At 34.9% G+C, this 19,451-nt stretch overlaps 1 protein-coding gene across 4 annotated transcripts in view; it reads right to left on the bottom strand.

Moving 5' to 3' along the window:
- LOC123531846 (mucolipin-3-like) overlaps window positions 1–19,451 on the bottom strand; it is a 79,559-nt gene that overhangs the window by 50,496 nt on the left and 9,612 nt on the right. For 3 of the 4 annotated variants that reach the window (XR_008372759.1, XR_008372760.1, XM_053553028.1), the window contains exons 8-12: window positions 18,774–18,894; window positions 17,769–17,859; window positions 17,280–17,379; window positions 16,692–16,804; window positions 15,158–15,334 (exon numbers count right to left, since the gene is read on the bottom strand). Coding sequence is in view for 2 of the 4 variants with exons in the window: in XM_053553028.1 (XP_053409003.1) it covers window positions 15,158–15,334; window positions 16,692–16,804; window positions 17,280–17,379; window positions 17,769–17,859; window positions 18,774–18,894 (602 nt within the window). In the remaining 2 variants the exon portion in view is untranslated. Of the gene's footprint in view, window positions 1–10,952; window positions 12,464–13,203; window positions 13,420–14,184; window positions 14,308–14,802; window positions 14,917–15,157; window positions 15,335–16,691; window positions 16,805–17,279; window positions 17,380–17,768; window positions 17,860–18,773; window positions 18,895–19,451 lie in introns of those variants that run through there. The other variant, XM_045313128.2, reaches the window with a different exon arrangement.

The following is a 19,451-nucleotide window of genomic DNA, read 5'->3' as shown; positions in this document are numbered from 1 at the left end:
CCCACATCATCCAGTTTCAAAATTGACCTAATAATTATCAAGACTAACATTCTAACCAAGTTTCATAAAGATTGGGTCACAAATGTAGCCTCCAGAGTGTCCACAAGGCAAATGTTAACGGACGACGCACGACACACGACGGACGTCGACTGACGCCGGACAATCACTGGTCACAATAGCTCTCCTTGAGCACTTTGTGCTCTGGTGAGCTAATAAAAAGTAACAAATCAATATGACATTTTGTAAGTCAGTTACTTACATGTACCTCGGTCGGTGTTCATAAATTAAAAATACTCGCGGTAGTGCTGAAACACGATTCACACTAGCAAAAGTACTTTCAATTCATGTACACCTCCTACTCGGTTAGTAACCTACACATAACTCCTCTCTCTATTGCTATTCTATTCATACAAAGGTAAAGGGCCCACAAGCGGTATCACAAACAAAACGCACGTGTCTATTGTGTAAACTAGGTCAATCGCATTTGGCAGCCCTGATTGGACAATCTGTTTTATGTAAACATTAATGATTGACAGTTTTGGATCTGTCCATTCGTAATTATTCGCACTTGCCATTGTTTGCTTAAGAGTGGTTGGACGAGCGACTTCAAAATATTTCATAATCTTTCACAAACCATAGTGTCAATTAACACCAATTATCAGTTGCACTGCCATATTGATTTTTCACAAGGACACTTTTATTGACATGCGGTACATAATAGAGACAAATGCGATGCTGCCGATTTATGAATTAAAGCCCGAGATGCGCCTTTACTCTTTTATTTCTCTAGTTATAGCGATTCTCTGCAAATACAAACACACAAACAACATTCATACAACGCTCACCGATTATACATATACTCATATAAACAACAGATGTAATTTTAAACATATTTCACATCAACAAAACTTGCACTATCCAATCATGCAGAAAATTAAACATAAAGTCTATATATTCATTTTATGTTATTTTACCAAATTCAATATCATAACTTCGAGTTCACTAATTACGCTTTGAATAGATAACAGTATTTAGTTACCGAATTTGGTCTCTTACTCATCAAGTCTCATCAGAATAATTAATGTCCACAGTTAACGTTCAGTTCAGTTAACGTTTCAAAGTCTGGGCGGAAGTATAAACAACTATGACGTTGACGTCAATGAACGCCGCAAATTATCACGTGGCTGAAGACGCCAAACAGACGTCAAATAAATAGCGTCAGATACAACAAATATTAGAAACTACATTTTTTGTTTCTAACAGACGCTAATGCTCTTTCGTCATAATATGACAAAATTCAAACCTGTCTATGAAGACCACCCTTGGGAGAGCCAAAATGTGGTCTTTATTGGGAGTAGGTCTTTATTCACAGGTTAAAATACACTGTTAATGTTAAAATGGGAAACAAAACATGTGGTCTTTAGAGACAGGTGGTGTCTGTTCAGAGGTGGTCTTTAACACAGGTTTGACTGTAATTGTATGCTTAATTGGGGTTGCTAATTAAATGCGTACATTGTAAAATACTAAATGCATTATGATTAAGCTTTAGCCTCCGCGTAAAGTTTTCCTATAAAGTTTATCTAGCTCGTAAATCAGATTTTAGATTCATTACTGCGTTTGAACGTGCTCGTACAATGATGAAGTCACAGCTCGACCCTGATATTTGTACAAAGTATATTTTAATTACCGGTACGTACAAACAAACTGGTCTTGTCCTCAACGAAAAGCAATTATGGTACATGTATCATTATATTCAGATATGATTTTACAAGCCTTGTAAAATCATATCTGAATATAATATAGTGTAAAATGTTTTGTAAACTAGTATCAGAGCCACTTCCACTAAAGTTACAGACAACCCTTGCTTTTCGCAAGATAATTTCACGCATCAATTTTTCTCTGACTGAATTTATGTTTTCTATAGAAAAAGTAGCACATGCCGATTGTAAGAAAATATAGCCCGCTCGCTTAGATCAATAGTGAAAGTGCAGATCAGGCCTTTGAGTTTGAAACCCCTGACTATTTTACAATGTGTCTGTAGGAGGACTTTCATTTTCGGTACATATTTTATTTTTCCTTCTCTTAAGAAGGAACACTTGATTGATCTCGAAAGCTGTTGTCATTACAAGCTGGCCATTTATACTCCGTGACCTTAGAAATAACCTCTGACGTTAAAATTATTCTTTCCTTATTGATGCGACTCTCTGGCTGAACGCGCCCTGCAGATTACACATTACTTAATCCGGGGATGGAAGTGGAGTAACTGTTGTTAAAACAGGCCAAACATCTCATTTGTCACAAAGGTTAACATACGTCGTTACCTTCGAATGCATGTTTAATATGTGAAAACAAACCCCATTGCAACCCTCTCATTGTGCACAACAAATTCATGAATCGAATGCCCGGATGTCACATTCACATGACTTAGGACAGATACTACTAAATTACAGCCATGAATTACTTGATTAATGACCACTAAGTTTGTTGTGTGCGAGGTCGAAGACTGTTAGCGCCTCAAATCACTAGTAAATTAGGATCCCATCATATATCTAGCACAAAAATGACTTACCAGCTTTGAAGGGGTAAACATTTTTCTTCCATGAAGTCAGGCAAAACGTAACTGATTAAAATCAAACAATTCCGTATTATATCCATTTTACATGTTAGAACAAAAAAGAAGTTCCGTAAAATATCCACTATTCACTTTTAATGTCTGCTATATCATCTCTATAAACTTTTAAAAAATTCTACACGCGTGTACGATTTTCCAATAACACGTGGACATGTTTGGACTGAGTTTACATCGGGTCAACGTGTACAGCCAGTGTTTCTTAATTGCCGTATTTACTCAACTGAAAGTGGTGACGGATTTACTTTCTTGTTGGATTTAACAACTCATTATAGCGTAAATACTGTGGAAATAGTGGATTTGACATTTTTCTCAGGCAATAGAAAACAACATAGTTCTTTTTCAAAACTTTAGTTGTTTTGTTTTTTGTATTTTGGTGCACAAATAAACCACCTTGGTGCAAATGTAACGCCCCCGGGGCGCTTAAACGGGGGATATGGAATGCCAATAATAGAATAGTCTTGTCATTGCGTCCAATCCTAGTGTTCCACACACTGATGACCAATATTTAAAGAAGACATTGCAACCAAAATTTACAAGATGATCATTTATATAGATGTGCCCTAGAAGGAACTTTTGCTATGCTTTAACTTGTTTCCAAATGCATTGTATATTTTATAGCTATCTCACGCCTACTCGGTTTGCTTCTTAATATTAGTTAAAATGTAAATATTTGACAATGTGCTGTCATGACGAAATGGCCAAATTTACTGCTAAATCAGCTTGTTGGTAAACATCACCACGACCACAAATTAAGAATGAATAAGCAAACTTAAAGTTCTCTGTAAAGATAAATCATATCTACATCACCTACCATTTTTGATATTCGATACACTGCTTGTAAAAGTGCAAATAAATATGATGACACTCACCTTTGTTGATGTTCTTTTATCGCGACGTGCAATATGGCTGACGTTTTTTCAAGATGGCGACCAAGATGGCGACCAAGATGATCACTGAAGGTAAGTATGTTCAAAAGCAAGCAGACGTATGAGCGTTTAAATGTGTTTTAATGTAATTTATTGCAGTATTGAGACTGATAAATACAATTGATAATAAGACCATATGCCATGTCGGCACCCTCAGATACCCGGTAACCAATATGACGCTTATTTTTCAATGGCTGCTAAAAGTCAATATGTTAAGGCTTCTTTGCATACATTATAGAATTTACATAGTTTTTTTATGTAGTTTAATACATTATTATGATTGAAAAAAAATATATATCACTATTTTAAATCAGGTTGACACGATCTCAGACAACCAATAAGCAGCCACTTTTCACAATGGCCGTCAAAAAGTCAGAATGTTCAGTTTTCTAATACACTGGAGAATGTACAAAAGGTTTTATGTAAGGTTTTGCAGTATTTTGATGGATAATTAAACAATATACTAATTAAAACATAAATTGGGTTCCAGGCAGGATAGCCTAAATCAATGGTATACTCAGTATATAACTGGGCATCTAATTTATCTAGAGGTATAGCCTGGGAATCCAGTCTGACAATTTCTAACTTTTTTTTCTACCTGCAAATTGACAGCCTGGGGAAACCTGTTTTCCGACCGCAGCGCCACCCATATTACACCCGAAATATGTGGGTGTCTGATAAAGAACGATAACTTCGGAAAGCAATAATCCATGGCTAAAAATAGAAACGGAATTCTCACGGAAAAGACAGATCGGAATCGTATACTTCCGAAGGGTTCCGAACATTTCCGGGCCATAGACAAATACTACTTTTGACCTCCCATAGCTTTTCCAGCAAGTTGTAATAACTTTTAAATATGTCAGTAAACTTAAGTTTTCGTCATAGCCATCAAGATGTTATATATATGCAGACCTCGTGATCTACGAAAACTGCCGAGTTTTCAGCAGAATTGCCTCGTTTTCGTTTCAAACAAGCGCAAATATGACCATATGTTAATTAGGCTAATTATAGAAAATCGATAATCAGCACTGACATGGAAACACCTTCAGATTTCCCCAGGCGTTGATAATATGAGAAACTCGATGAATGCCAATTAACACTAATTAGCGCAAATTAAGTCGGATCAATGCATAGATATTATGTATTATTTCTTCTGACAAAGCACAAATATTATCAACGGCTTCCCAGGCTACTAGAGGTATAGAGAAGGCAGCTTAGGATATCTTAGGTATATCGGCAGGCAATCTTGGCTTTTCATTCAGGCCACTATGGATATTCTTAGGTTACAGACAGGCAAACTGTGTATCAGTGATATACAGGCAGGCTAGTTTTGGTATCATTTGTATACAGACAGGGTATCCGGGCTAAATATTCATGCCACTATAGGTATCGACGGTATACAGACACTCTGGGCATCCTGAGTATACAGACCGGTCTTTCTTGTTATATATACAGACATCTAGGGAAAACCTGGCTATACATACAGGCAACAATATGTAGCATGGATATAGAGACAGGTAACATGGGTATCCTAGTTATACAGGAAAATTATTCTGGGTATACATACATGTACATTTTACTATGGGTATCTTAGTTATAGAATCATTCACTTTGCGTGCTTTGTGAATACAGAAAGGAAAGTCTACCCTGGCTATACATACAGTCCACTATTGGTACCCTGGCTATACATATAGGTCACGATGGGTATCATGGGTATACATAAAGGCCTATCTAGTATCCTGTGCATAAAGACATGTCATATTGGCTACACATGTATACTTACTGGCAAATATTACTGACAGGCCATTCTGGGTATTCTGGATATACAGAAGGGCCAACCGAGTTTCCTTGCTTTGGAGACAGATAACTCTGCATACTCTGGATAAACAGGCATATCATCCTGGCTATACAGTTTTATATATAGGCTCCTAAGGGTATCTTCGATTTACATATACACCATTCTAGATTTCTTGGCTACATACACCATCATGGCTATACATTCAGGTCACCTTGGATGCCATTGGTATACGGACAGGTTACCTATGTATCCAAAGTATAGAGCCAGGCTGTGTGTAGCCTGGATATACAAACATGTCATCCTGGCCATATATACTGGCCATTTTGGATATCCCAGGTTCACATATAAGCCTTTCTGGGTCGAAAACCTGGGTATACAGGCAGACCGTCGTTGCTATACACTAGGCCAGTATGTATATGCGTTGAGTATGCTTGGTATATACCTGAGTGCATCCTAGGTAGGCCACCTTGAGTATCCTGGGTATCCTTACCGTTTACTTAATGTTAACACTATAAATATCCTGGGTATAAATACATGGCAGTGGTGTACCCTTGGTATAGAGGCAGGTCTATCCGGGTATCATACAGTCAGGTCGTCTTGACTAAAAATACAGGCCACTGGATCATGGGAACCGCTATTTGTAAACTTGCTATATATAAAGACCACTCTTGGTGTACTGGTCTTCCTGGTTATATATACGGAAAACTATGGGTATGCTAGGTGTACAAACAGGCATCTCGTAGTATCCATTGTATACATACAGGCTAACAGTACTATAAATGTATGCCAATACGGATATCCTTGGTATACAGTAAGCCCGCCAATGTATCCAAGGTAGACAGGTCATTCTGGCTATCATGGATATACAGACAGGTCAGGTTAGCTATACATACAAATACACCATGAGTGTCCGTGCCATACAAAGAGGCAACTATGGGTACCTTTGGTATAGATGCAGTCCATTTCTGGTATCGGAGTTATATACAGTAAACCTCACTGATAAGGAACCCGGATATAAGGAACACTCGGTTATAAGGAACAATTTTCTAATCCCCGATCTAATTCCTTCTTTATTCAATGTAAAAATCCTCGGTTACAGGGAACTCGGTTATAAGGAACACTCGGTTATAAAGAACACTTTTCCAGTCCCGAAGTACGAAATTCAATGGAAAACCCCTCGGTTATAGCGAACAGACATAAAGAATAAAAAAATATTAAAAACCGGAAACAATTAGGAGAATCGCTGGTGGCGTCGTAGGAACGTCGGCACTTACACGCGCTTTCATGCACATGAATAAACACATATCATTAAATTTAGAACTATGATCTTTAATTTGTTAATTCACGGATACGATAAAAATCATCATTAACATTTACCAAATACTAGATGATAGTAGACTTATATTTACTCAAGATTATGTTCGAGAGCTACATGTATTAGGTAGGTGAACGAAAATCAGTAACGGTCACCAAACCTTAGGATATTAATATTGGTCATATGTTGGTAAATAAATGTGTTAATTGCGTGTGATTAACAATAGCAAACAGTCCAGTTTACCAAATTTTCAATTGTAAACTTTATAGCAGGATAGCAAAACTATGTAGGCATAATTTACACTTTAATCCGCATGTATTGTTTTGATTTTGCGATATCAATGACGGTTTCCCCTTTCGAAGACTCTATACGATATTTCCCTTGAACATGTACATGACAATGTTTGCAAAATAAAAATTTGAACATTTATTTTATATTAGTATTGATGCCTATTCTCGAGCAAGGTAATGGGAGAAACTGCAACATATCTTATAGACATAATGTAGTGCTCTCTCAAAAAAGAAGATAGAAATAACCGACCAAAAATAAACACGAATAACGGTCATTCTTACCGATTAGTTTAGGTACGCCGTGTTTCAACACTATTTCAGTCATATACATGCAGGCAGTTTACTTACCATTTCTCCAGGAAAGGACCGGTACTACTACTAGACTCGCAACATTCTCACATAAAGATTCATGGTCGGCCCGGAGTGTGAACACATAGCCCTTTTCAAACGTCTGTCAAATAGTGTTCGCTATACAAATTGTGTTCGTTATACAAACCTCAGGAACTAGTTCGCTATACGGATATAAGGAACCTCGGTTATAAGGAACACATTTTAGAGGTCCCAAGCTGTTCCTTATAAGCGAGGTTTACTGTAGACTGACCACATGTGTATCCTGTGTATATAGGCAGGCCATCCTAGCTATACATATATGTCAGTTTGGACATTTACTAATTACGCTTCACAACTTTGCACCGATAGCGTAAAGTAATGGATCTAAGTTTGCATGTATACAAAGGATACCACGGGTGACATATATAACTGTATTCCTAAAATACCCAAAATAACATATCATATACTAATGTGGATTCCAAGATGAAATGTGGCAGTTCAAGGTGCATATTCTACCTATCCAACCAGGTTTTCATGTTTGAATGTGCATGCGATGCTATTTATATACAAACTGTAGAACTGTAAATGGCAACTAGGACAATATTTAAAACAATGTCCTCTGGTATTGTGTATAGAGAAAAACTATAAGCAATATTGAACTGTGTGAACTATATACGTTGTGCAGTATTTGAACAAGTGTTACATACTAATTATATTCTTAATGCATGGAATATTTACAAGCTTTTCTTGGACATTTACAAAACTGATAAGATTTTTATCAATGGTAAAGAACAGATATATATATATACTAAATGAACGTTTTAAATGCCTATTTGATACATTTTAATTGATATTCATGAGAATGCAAATGAGCTGAAAAACTCTTAATTAATACTTATAAGGACATTATTCCAAAATCAAAACATCTTCCTATCTCAAAATATGGTTTATATGTGAGATGTGTAAATATTATTTAAGAAATAATATATCTCATCCAGTGATTTGTCGTTGAATAAATCATGGTTTGGAGTTCAGATGCGAAAGAATTATATCACGAGGGCGTAGCCCGAGTGATATAATAATACGCGTCTGAACGAAAAACAATGATTTATTCAAGAGCAAATCACTAAATGAGAGATATTATTTCGATTCTAACACCTTACCAAGGATTTTTAAGTACATCATTGATGACATTCATTAAATATTTGCCCCTTTTCAATCGGTTTCTTTTCCAGCGCGCCGCTATGCCGTTTGACGCCATGACGTAATAATTATGACGTCAGAACAGTGATTTGTTGTATAATAATTCACCGTTTTCTGCCTTCTTTGTTTAACAGGAAAATGAATCGGATCGTGTTAGAACAGTTTTTTAAATATTTGTTTAATACCACACCAACTTTTGACAGTATTTGCTCTTGCAAACAATAAATAATGCTACAAACAGATACATATTTGTAACGTTTCAACATGTAATTCTGCTTATTTTTGTCCATTTATAAACACAAATAGCGAAGATTTGATCTTTGCATTATTTGAAAATGTCATTTTTTAAGTTTTCATGAGTATTTGTATGTAAATGAGAAAATTTCATTAAGTGTTTATGAATAAATGTACAAAGCCATAACTTCGTTTTGATACCATTATTATTATTCTACACCGATAAATGACCAAGATACAAGGTATTACATGTGACACACATGAAAATATGCACCAAATGACCCTTGACCTCGTTTATTTTACTATAAAGGGCCTCACAAGGGCGACTGCCAGGCAAGTCTTTCTTGTAACACCTAGTAGATAACGTTTAACATGGAAGTCGTCCATCTTCAGAGAATGCCTACGCAAGTCACAATTTTGAAAATTCTAGGTATACTATTATGCGAGGATGTGTGTGTTGGTCGTGTGCACGTCCGTGTGCTGGATTAACGTTTAGGGAGGCTGCATGTTTGCAATATGGCTTTCCCTGTTCGATATTTATCCATGTTTTTCTTAATATATGTAGCAAGACGAGCAACAATATTGCATAATAATATTGATATCAGGGGCATGCGCGATACAGACCGGGTATTCTCTTTCGAGATAGAGTTTGAAATGTAAGTTTCACACATAATCATTTCATATTGAAAACCGCACTGATGGTAAAAAAGAGCATTTAAAAACATGATAAAAATATATAAAAAAAACAACGTTTTATACACTAGATGTCGTGAGGTTTGTTGCATTTTCCATTACTTTCCATGAACAGATTCAGCCAAACCGAATCTGCTTTTTTTTTCAACACAGAATCTTCCTTTCTTTTTTATTAGCTATCAAAACAGAAATCTTGGGAAGCCGTGTAGGATGGACCGTTAAGTCTCCCTGAACTAGGATTCAGTGTTGTGATATTATCTGTTCTTTTGGGTTCTTGGAGTCCATGAAATTCCTGTTATAGAATTCCGCTTAAGCCGGAACTATTAGGTTTGAGGGGCAATTTTTGTTTTCAAAAAAAAATATCTGGTAGATGTTTTCAAAAAAAATATCTGGTAGATTTTATTACTTCAAGTCTTCAAGTGCCGTGTGGCGGCCGTGAAAGTCTCCCTTACTTAGGCTAAGTGTTGTCATATCTTTATCCTTTTTTTTATCATGAGGTGTATTCAAAATCTGTGTATTACTTTTATTACTTACCGTGAACAAGTTCAGTCTGCTATTATTTTGCTTGATTGCATTGTTGCTGTCAGAATATCTTCTTATAAACTTTATCATGACTGCATCTTTCAATTCGTTCAAATGTGCTAACACATATTGGCTATCTGGTGGCAGCGGCAGAACGGTGGTGCCTGACCCCTAAGTGTCCGTGGTTTCCGTAATGCGAAATGAAAGAGACATCATGTGACGAATCTACCTGTAAATTCTATACTGTTTATTTTAGTCCATTGTCTTCTCGTTAAGCGCTAGTTTATTATTTTACTTGGGATCATATGTTGCTTTAAAGTGCCACTATGTTTTAAAAATAAGAAATGTTTCTTCACTAACATGCTTACACATCATCCAAATAACATATACAGCACCTTCTATGTAAAAAAAACTTACAAAATGAAAATGTAATAATCGTAAAGAAAACAACTGCGACAACGAAAGTAAGATATATCGCCGGTTCTATATCTAGCGCGTTCAAACTTCACCACACCACGTGACTTATCACATGGTACACCAAATCGAAACAAACATGGACTCCAGTAGTACAACCTCGACGGCGACAGTAAGTTTTACTTCGATTTTCTTTAATTGTTTAGAAGAGCTTGGTTTAAGGTACATCGTCGTTGTAACTAGGGACATTTGATATACTATGATGTTGCTTCGAGATCATATCGAACAAATCAAGCAAGTAAAATGATGCATATTTGATCTAACATCCTCCGGTGCTCCGAAGGGGATAAAAAGTTCATCGTGGGACCGCTGTAATATCATTTTATATTACAACAAATCTTGTAACATTTGCCTGTGCATGTATATAGTTTGTGCTGTTGACCAAATTTTAGTCTTTTGAAGTGTGTATAATTAGTACAGAAATCTGCAAACCTGAAAAAGTATCTAGATCTATGGCATTGCAGTGTAATATATCATTCTTCTTTGTACATCGAAATGTGAAATTATCAGCAGATGGTTTGCTCAACAAAAACAGTTTTGTATTATATTTATTCTGAAGTTGTTACATTGATATCATGTCTAACATTTTCAAATATATCATTTTATTATAAGATAATATGATTAATTATAAGACCAGTTAATAAATGTTAAAAATCAATTGTTTAATAACAGAGCAAAAGTTAAAAGCTACCTATTGAGTTGGACAGACAAATAAATATATCAAAGAAAATGAGAGTACTTTACATGTACAAAACATTTGCCTTCAATATCTGAAAAAGAATTTTATGTTCATAACATGTAATATAATATTACAAAAAAATGCAATAATATTTGCTGAAGCATATACAAATAAATGAAATATGATATGATATACATCAGTAACATACAGAATGTGTATAATTTAACCTGCAAACTCATTTTTGATCCATTGTTTTTACTTCTCATTTAAGCAATAAAAGCACCTAATATGTACGTATTAACAGTTTCTCCGAAAAGAACATATATTTAAGCAAGCTGTATGATATTTGTAAAAATGTAATGCACACTGACTTAAACTTTAAGATTTTTCATCAGGTGCATATTACATGTTGAAAAGAAAAAAGGTCTCAGATGTTTATAACAGTATTTAAATTTGCTTTAATTAGGTCCTTCAGGAATTCAAAATGTAACCCCTCATTTACAATGTCACGGCAGTGAAGAACATAGACAAATAACAACTTTATACAGTATTTAAGAATATGTAATTCCACTATTTATCAATTCAAGCAAAATGGCTGGTTTATCCGTACACATTTTATCATGTTGTTTTCATGCGCGTATTTCTGCGTTCAATCAATACCAATACAGAGAGCTTTCATATTTATGAATGAAACATATACGGTTGAGCACTTAATTTCTTAAATAAACGATTTCTTATACAATGATCATGGCTTCGAATTACAATTTGAAGAAAGGTTGTTTCTGGAATTGGTTTAGCTCATATTCAGTTACGTTATAGAGTCGCAGTCAATGGGTTTCAGTTTTTAAAACCAGAGCTTAAACTAGCTTGATTGCACATCATAAGGCAAATCATTTTTAGCCTTGTACTTTTAGCTATCCTGGGCATTCTCGAAATTGTTGTAAAATTTAAACAGCTGACAATTTAATGTACCTTCGTTCAATAGTTTTATGACCTCACGATTGTCAGCTTCTATAGCACTGTTATTGTCTAGAAGATGCTTGATCATGCCCAGTGAACAAAGTGAAGGAACAAGTCATACCGCAGCATTTTATGTCTTTACTTTTGCCATCTTCATCCTCCATAAACGCTTTCAATGTCCTCGGCTTCAGGAGAATCACGTCATTCTTGCTTTTTGAAACTCGTACAAGTTTTGAAAGTTCCATTCTTAGTGATGATTCTTCTTTGGAGAGGGATCTTCCTTCACTCATCAAATCACATATGGAAGATCGCAAATTGATTCCCCCTGTTTTTTTCTCAAGAACACGACGTAAAGCCTTTTCCATTGGACCTAATTCTCTTTCATCTGGTTTGTCGTCGTAGTACGACTGAAATGTGTATTAGTACATTTTAAAATTTATCTTATGTTTGCAATTAGTTTACAGTTTTAATCAACTAAGTATTTGTGTATTCGTGTCAGTATTTGTTGTCTAATGTACAGAGTATACATGATCTAAACATCCACGTTACAATGATAAACTTTGCATTGAGACAAGTTTCCGAAGTTCCTAAGGAACTTTAAAATGTTTGTGTCAGCACTAAAACGTGCATTTTAGAAAAACAGTTTTATATTTGTTTCAGTAAGAACGTTTATCTTCGTCTTCTCTATCCAGCTGTTTTGTGGATTGTAATAAGTTCTGTAAAGAAGATTGCGTGCATCTGAAATAAGTCCCTGACAGGCACTATTAGTCTCACCTGGAAAGTCGCCGGACAACCTGAACTGTGTCGGTGTGTCTTTCTGTCTGTTTGTTTTATGTTTAATGTCGCACCGACACAATTGTATATCTTTCCATCTTCGGTAGTGGAGGAAGACCCCAGTTGTCCCTCCGTGCATATTCATTACGGGCGGGCACCATGGTAGTACCACCGAACTTCAGTAAGCCAGCTGGATGGCTTTCTCACATGAAGAATTCAACGCCGCCAGTGTGAAGCTCGAACCCATATTGGTAAGGGGCAAGTGATTGAAGACAGCAACCTTTACCACTCGACCACGGAGGTATCCGATGTGTCTTTAAATCGAACAAATAAATGTCTTACTTAACACTAAATCTTAATGTCCTGCTAATACCTTAATGGATTCATATGCGCTCATGAACAGTGCAATCAGCAGGTTGATAACCACGATGGTGAATATAGCAACATATGCTCCAATGTAGAACCTAGAGAACCACCACACCCAATTACCGCCGCTCTTGTCAGACTCCAGAATAGCTAATGTGGCATATATTTCATCACCATTTACAACAGCAAACAACGTTTCAGCAGCTGCTGAAGGCGTTTTGAACTTGAAAGAAAATAAAATAAAAATTATAACGTTATAAAAACCAAACTTTCCTTTGAATTAAGTAAGTAAAGATGAACTGATATCTTTAGGCACACAATTCATTAAAAATAGTTAGTTTTCTACTCACTTTCAATCATTGTTAATAACTAGACAAATGCCAGTTAATACGCCATTTGTTCGAACGTATGTTTGTTGCTAAGATTGCTATGTCAGAAGCAGACAATTAAATTGAGTTTTCAGTCATGGCAGATAAACACATGCATTTTAACTGGCTAATATAATAGGGTTATTATGACAGTAGCTCGATCCGGGATGCTGTATTCAGCTCGAGTGGATTTTTGCCAGATTAGATCGGATCTCACGAGGCGCGCCGAGTGTAATTCGGCCTTGCAAAATCTACGAGAGTCGAATACAAAACCCCACATCTAGCTACTTTTATAATGACCCTTTTAGTATACACCTCTACCTTTTTGTTTGTTGTTTTGTTATTGAACCATATCTTCAATGTTTAAAATGGAACTATAAGTGAATTTTATTCAGCTATTTATAGCACTGTATCAGGCTATGCATATAATTGAAAGTAGTCCGGCAGAATACAACACAAAAGGTACAATACGGCATTTTTCTGCCTGTTTATATTTAATTATGAAATACAAGCCTATTGTTTACAGAATTTATATAGGTGTATGATAAAATTCTTCTTATAACAGCAAACTATTTATAAGTAATACAGAATAATATATTCTAGAGCAATATCAAACCAACCTTAACATGGTACGGAGCCATTACAACATACCCACACACCCAAAATCCAACGAATAAGACACCAACGCATATGAGATATGCAATCACATCCCAGAAAGCTCTGTACAGTGTGCTAAACAATAGCTGAAATACAGAAAAAAACTATATACACAACTGTACTTTTTTAAGTTTGGCAGTAATGATAATACAAAAGCTATTTCACTTTTATTTAATTGAGAGTGTGTTCGACAGATTCTCTGGCCCTTAGTATTGTATAATATATATATATTTAATCTTCTTTTTTAAGTTTTGTGAGCAAAGTAGTCAGTATTGGAAATTTGTGTTTTTGTATCCTTTCTTTAGTTATTACTAGAAAGCACGGACAACATTCCTATCGTATACTTTTGTTTGTTAAACTCACGGACCATTTCATGATTTTATATTATTCATATTGCCAAGGCAAATAGTTTTGAATTTGCAATAATTTTGATACCTTTTCTGTTTTAATACCTTTGACACTGCGATGAAAACTTAGATGCATGCTCCTCTTCATAAGGGTGTGTCTGAGTTTAAAATCTAAGTAAATATTATGTACGTTGCATATTCAACTTGAATAAGACAAGGTAAAGCAAATCTTACATGGAATTTATTGTGGAATTTGAAGAACCGTAGAAGACTGAGCCACGCAAGAATACAACCAACTCCTAGCCAAACTGTGTAAGAGTCCAGTATTTCCAGAACCCATTCACTGTGCTATATCAGTAATATAAAGTTTAGTGTCTGAGTTAAACAATTCAGTTGTTATATGTTATTAATTTTGAATTCAATTTACTGAAATCCAACAGTCGTATTCTTATGAAATAAATTTATCACTAATCAGAGATGAAGACTATTACTAAAAGTCAATATATGTACATGTGAACCAGTATTAAACAAAAACAGTTTAACGTGTATTGCTTCAATTAAGAAAAGTAGGGTGAAAATGGTACAATACCTCTGTATTAAACACAATCCAAATTGTTCCGTATAACGTCAGAACGTCAGAGAAGAGTACGGTTATATCCCAGAATTTAACGAAGCGTAAGTACTCTGATGTGGGTAGATCAATTTCATCCTCATCAATGGCCCCATAGTACGACCTGTAGTGCTTCTTCATAAAATGTTTCGTTTTCTTAAACAGATAAGTGATTCTAAATGAGCTAGTACTATTGATTTTTATCAAGGGGAAAATATACGAGCAAAAATAAATATCGTTTTTACACCATTTTTATATACACAGTTCATCACAAATTCTACAAATGTCTAATGAACAAATTATTTCAAAATAAACGTACATCTCTTGAAATTGGGGTTTTTCGCATTCGTAATGACCCGAAATAATGCACTATTTACTAGGAACAATTTCATAAATTATACAACATTGTTGTGCGTTTTACATTACTATTACAACAATTTGTTTGCATTAGAGTGAAAAGTAAGCCATTCACTCCTTGATTATGGTGAGGGTGGGGGGATGACCGGGTGAAGGTACAAAACTTCACATATTGATAATAAATATTGATATAAAATTTTTAAAAATGTTCGGAGCGGAGGGTGCATGATCGGGATGGTGGGGGAGCGAGGTGGGGGAAAGGTACAGTTTTGCGTAGTGATAAATATTCATTGAGTGTTTATGGTTCAAAAAAGGAAAACTAAAGAAAAACGATTTTTGTGGGTGGGCCGTGAGGGGTGTGGCCACTGTGGAGGGTGTGACCGAAAATAGGTACACAGTTTTACATGAAAATAATAAATGTTCACGGAAAAAAATGAAAGATGTTTAATGAAACTCTACCAATTGGTTAGTTTGTTATGTACAAATATATGGAATCTTAAACAATTAAAGGGCAATAACTCTGAAGTTACCAAAGAGATCCTGGAGAAATTGTGTGTTCACTACCACATAATAGAGATCTAAATTCAATGTAAGTTTCATAGTTCTACGTCAAATAACTTACAAGTTATGAAGCAGAAAATGCCACATTTATAGTACCCTATATGGTTAACACAGAAACTACTTGGCCCCAACTCTGGTATTACTTGGCCCCAACTCTGACTGAAACTTGACGAGGCGCATTATATATTATATAGTGGTGAACATGTATATGAAGTTTTATTTAAATATTCAAAAGCACTTCATTTAATGGATCCGGACAGACGGACAACGCCAAACCTATATTCCCCCGCCTTCGGCGGAGGATAACGAGGACAAACACCCGATAGGATTAACCACGTTCCAATATTACAGAAACATTTCTATTTTTTAACATTAATCAAAGTAAGAGTATATCAAATTATACTTCATATGCCGTTTGACCTTCACTTAGAAACAGTATCTTCTAAAAATGTTGGGGTTTTTTGTAAACTATTGTTAAATTTCCAAAAATGTTCAAAGTTGGTACTACATTAATACCTCTTATAAGTATAACATCTATTTAGATATGTTCCTGTATAGAACAACAATTACGATAAAAATACTATAACAGTTATACCCAGAAACTAAAAGCTGCAAAGGCTATTGTTAACGTTGTAATTATTATCGAGAATATGGTAAATACAATAACAGCTGCACCAGCTGTTTCTGATGTATTTTCCAGCTGCCAGTCTGAAATAGAAAAACATGTTCCAATATATGAGCCGCGCCATGAGAAAATCAACATAGTGGGTTTGCGACCAGCATGGATCCAGACCAGCCTGCGCATCGCGCAGTCTGGTCAGGATCCATGCTGTTCGCTTTCAAAGCCTATTGCAATTAGAGAAACTGTTAGCGAACAGCATGGATCCTGACCAGACTGCGCGGATGCGCAGGCTGGTCTGGATCCATGCTGGTCGCAAAGCCACTATGTTGGTTTTCCCATGGCACGGCTCATATGTCGTTTAAAAAAATCATCCATGTGCAAATTCATACTGTGTAAACTTTAATCATCTTCTTTCGAATATTTGCTTTAAATATACTTTCTTAAAACGTTGCGAACTATGTCATACCATCTATAGTTTTATATGTTATATTATTCAAATATTTTCAAAATTCATGCAATATAAACTTTATTGAAGTGTTGTTATCAGACATGAAGAAATACCTGATAAAGAAAGATTCATATCTCGACATTTGATTCTTCTGGTGTGCGTATCAAGGTCTACCGACACCTGGCCATTATTATCTAGATCAACAAATTCTACCTGCAACAACAAGAATCTCCCGGTAGATGATGAAAGCATGGATGTTATTGTACATATAAGCTGTATAAGTTATATGCATGATTTGTTACACAATAAAATTTTTAATTATTTATGAAAATATATGTAAGACAACTGAATAAGCAATTATGTTCCCTAGCAAACTTTAGCGTGTTAAATGTAAGTTTGTTTTATAATGCATGGTAACTTTTCTTTCTGGTTAGTATTAATTTCTTAATTTTGATTCGCTTTTCCAGGATAAAAAGAAAGAGAAGCGACTTTAGGACCAACTTTGCTTTATATTTCTTTTTGTCAGTTATATATGTAAAATTAGGTAAGAAAATAGTTTAAACTAATAAAACTAAAACAAGATAATATGATGAATTACGTACCCATCCCTCTATCTTCAGACATGTAGCCTTCTTATTATTTATATGGGAGCGAACAGAATGTAGCGTTAAATGTAGAGTTGTAGACAACATTCTGAAAAAAGTTATTTACCATAAATATTTTGTTATTGATACGTAAGCGGTTATAAATATGAACGATCATCAATAATCGCCAAACTATAGCCAATAGACTGAGATGTTTTACTTCCAATTTCTTGCCTATAACCGCCAATAACTCTTGCAGTGTTGGTACTGATTTATGTCAGTGCTGAGGACATCTAGTTGACTTTTAGAATCCAGTAGATCCTGCCCAGCTATACTTTCATTAAATAATCACCTAAAGTCTTTCTAGGCAACATTTTTGTTTTCGTTCCGAAACATGGAACATTGATATTTCAGCTTTTGTAGCACTTTACACAAAAGCTGCATAAACACTCGAGAAATATCAAAGTCCATGTAACCATTCACAGTAATAAAATGTTCAAAAAATTTACATTCTTTTTACTCGTGAGTATTTACAAAATCTTCAAACCAGTTTTATCTCTTATTTGTTTATGTATGTGCATGAACATTGATGCTATAGAGTGATTTCTGACTCTAAACGAGAAGTTTTATTTATCAAAGCGAATCAAATGAAAACAAATAATATGCGGAACAGATATCTAAAATCCGTTTTACCTGGTCCTGTATTCGTTGAAATTTATGAAAATATGATAAAGGAATAGGAAAAATGACAATGTGGTAACAGAAAAATTTATGAAAATATATAAAGGAATAGGAAATTTATGGAAATATGATAAAGGAATAGGAAAATTTATAAAGATGTATAAAGGAATAGGAAAATTTATGAAAATGTGATAAAGGATAGGAAAATTTATGAAAATGTGATAAAAGGATAGGAAATGGCGAATTATGAATTTAAAAACATAAATAATTCCAAGGCACCACCACTACAGCTACCAATAACTTATTTAATTATGATGCTGTCATATCATATATACGACGTACCTTTTAATTGGCTGTGACAAATTTAAGTATTCGAATTCTCTTGTAATGTTGTAGCTATATAGCGTCTCATTTTCAGGCGTTGTTTCTGATGTCAGACCTTTGTCGATCGGAAATGTTTTGTCTGTAAATATTGACACATGAAATTAAATTGAATCTAAGCTAAGTTGTTCATAACAATAGGTGACAACTAACATAACAATACGTTCATTACCATTCAAATCCGTTAGTGTTTGAAATGCAGTTTTCAGAAAGTTATTGGTATTCCCATATAAACTAATTGTGCATTATAGATTAGATCATTTATTATAGTCTCAACCATTTACATTTTATACATACAAATATAAAATAACACATATCATACAGGTAAATGGCCATTCTATATAGAATTACAAGAGACTACATATGTCTAACACCATACAAGTTTACACACTTAACTTTCTAGGTTTAAATAAAAGTACTGATAAATCACAGTTAAACTATTATAAATAAACCTTTGGCAAATAATATATTTTTATGATGTAAGACTAAGAGTGTTTCGTGTTCGTGTGCGTGTGTTTGTGTGTGCGTGTATGTTGTATGGGTGGGCTGTGGTATGGTGTGTGTGTGTGTGTGTGTGTGTGTGTGGGTGTAGTGTGGTATGGTGTGATGTATTGTGGTGGTGTGGTGGTGTTTGTTGTA

The sequence above is a fragment of the Mercenaria mercenaria genome, chromosome 1 (genome assembly GCF_021730395.1).
Source record: "Mercenaria mercenaria strain notata chromosome 1, MADL_Memer_1, whole genome shotgun sequence".
Classification (NCBI taxonomy): Eukaryota; Metazoa; Mollusca; class Bivalvia; order Venerida; family Veneridae; genus Mercenaria; species Mercenaria mercenaria.
Note: the sequence above shows the minus strand (reverse complement) of the source record. Positions and strands in the feature narration are given on the sequence as shown.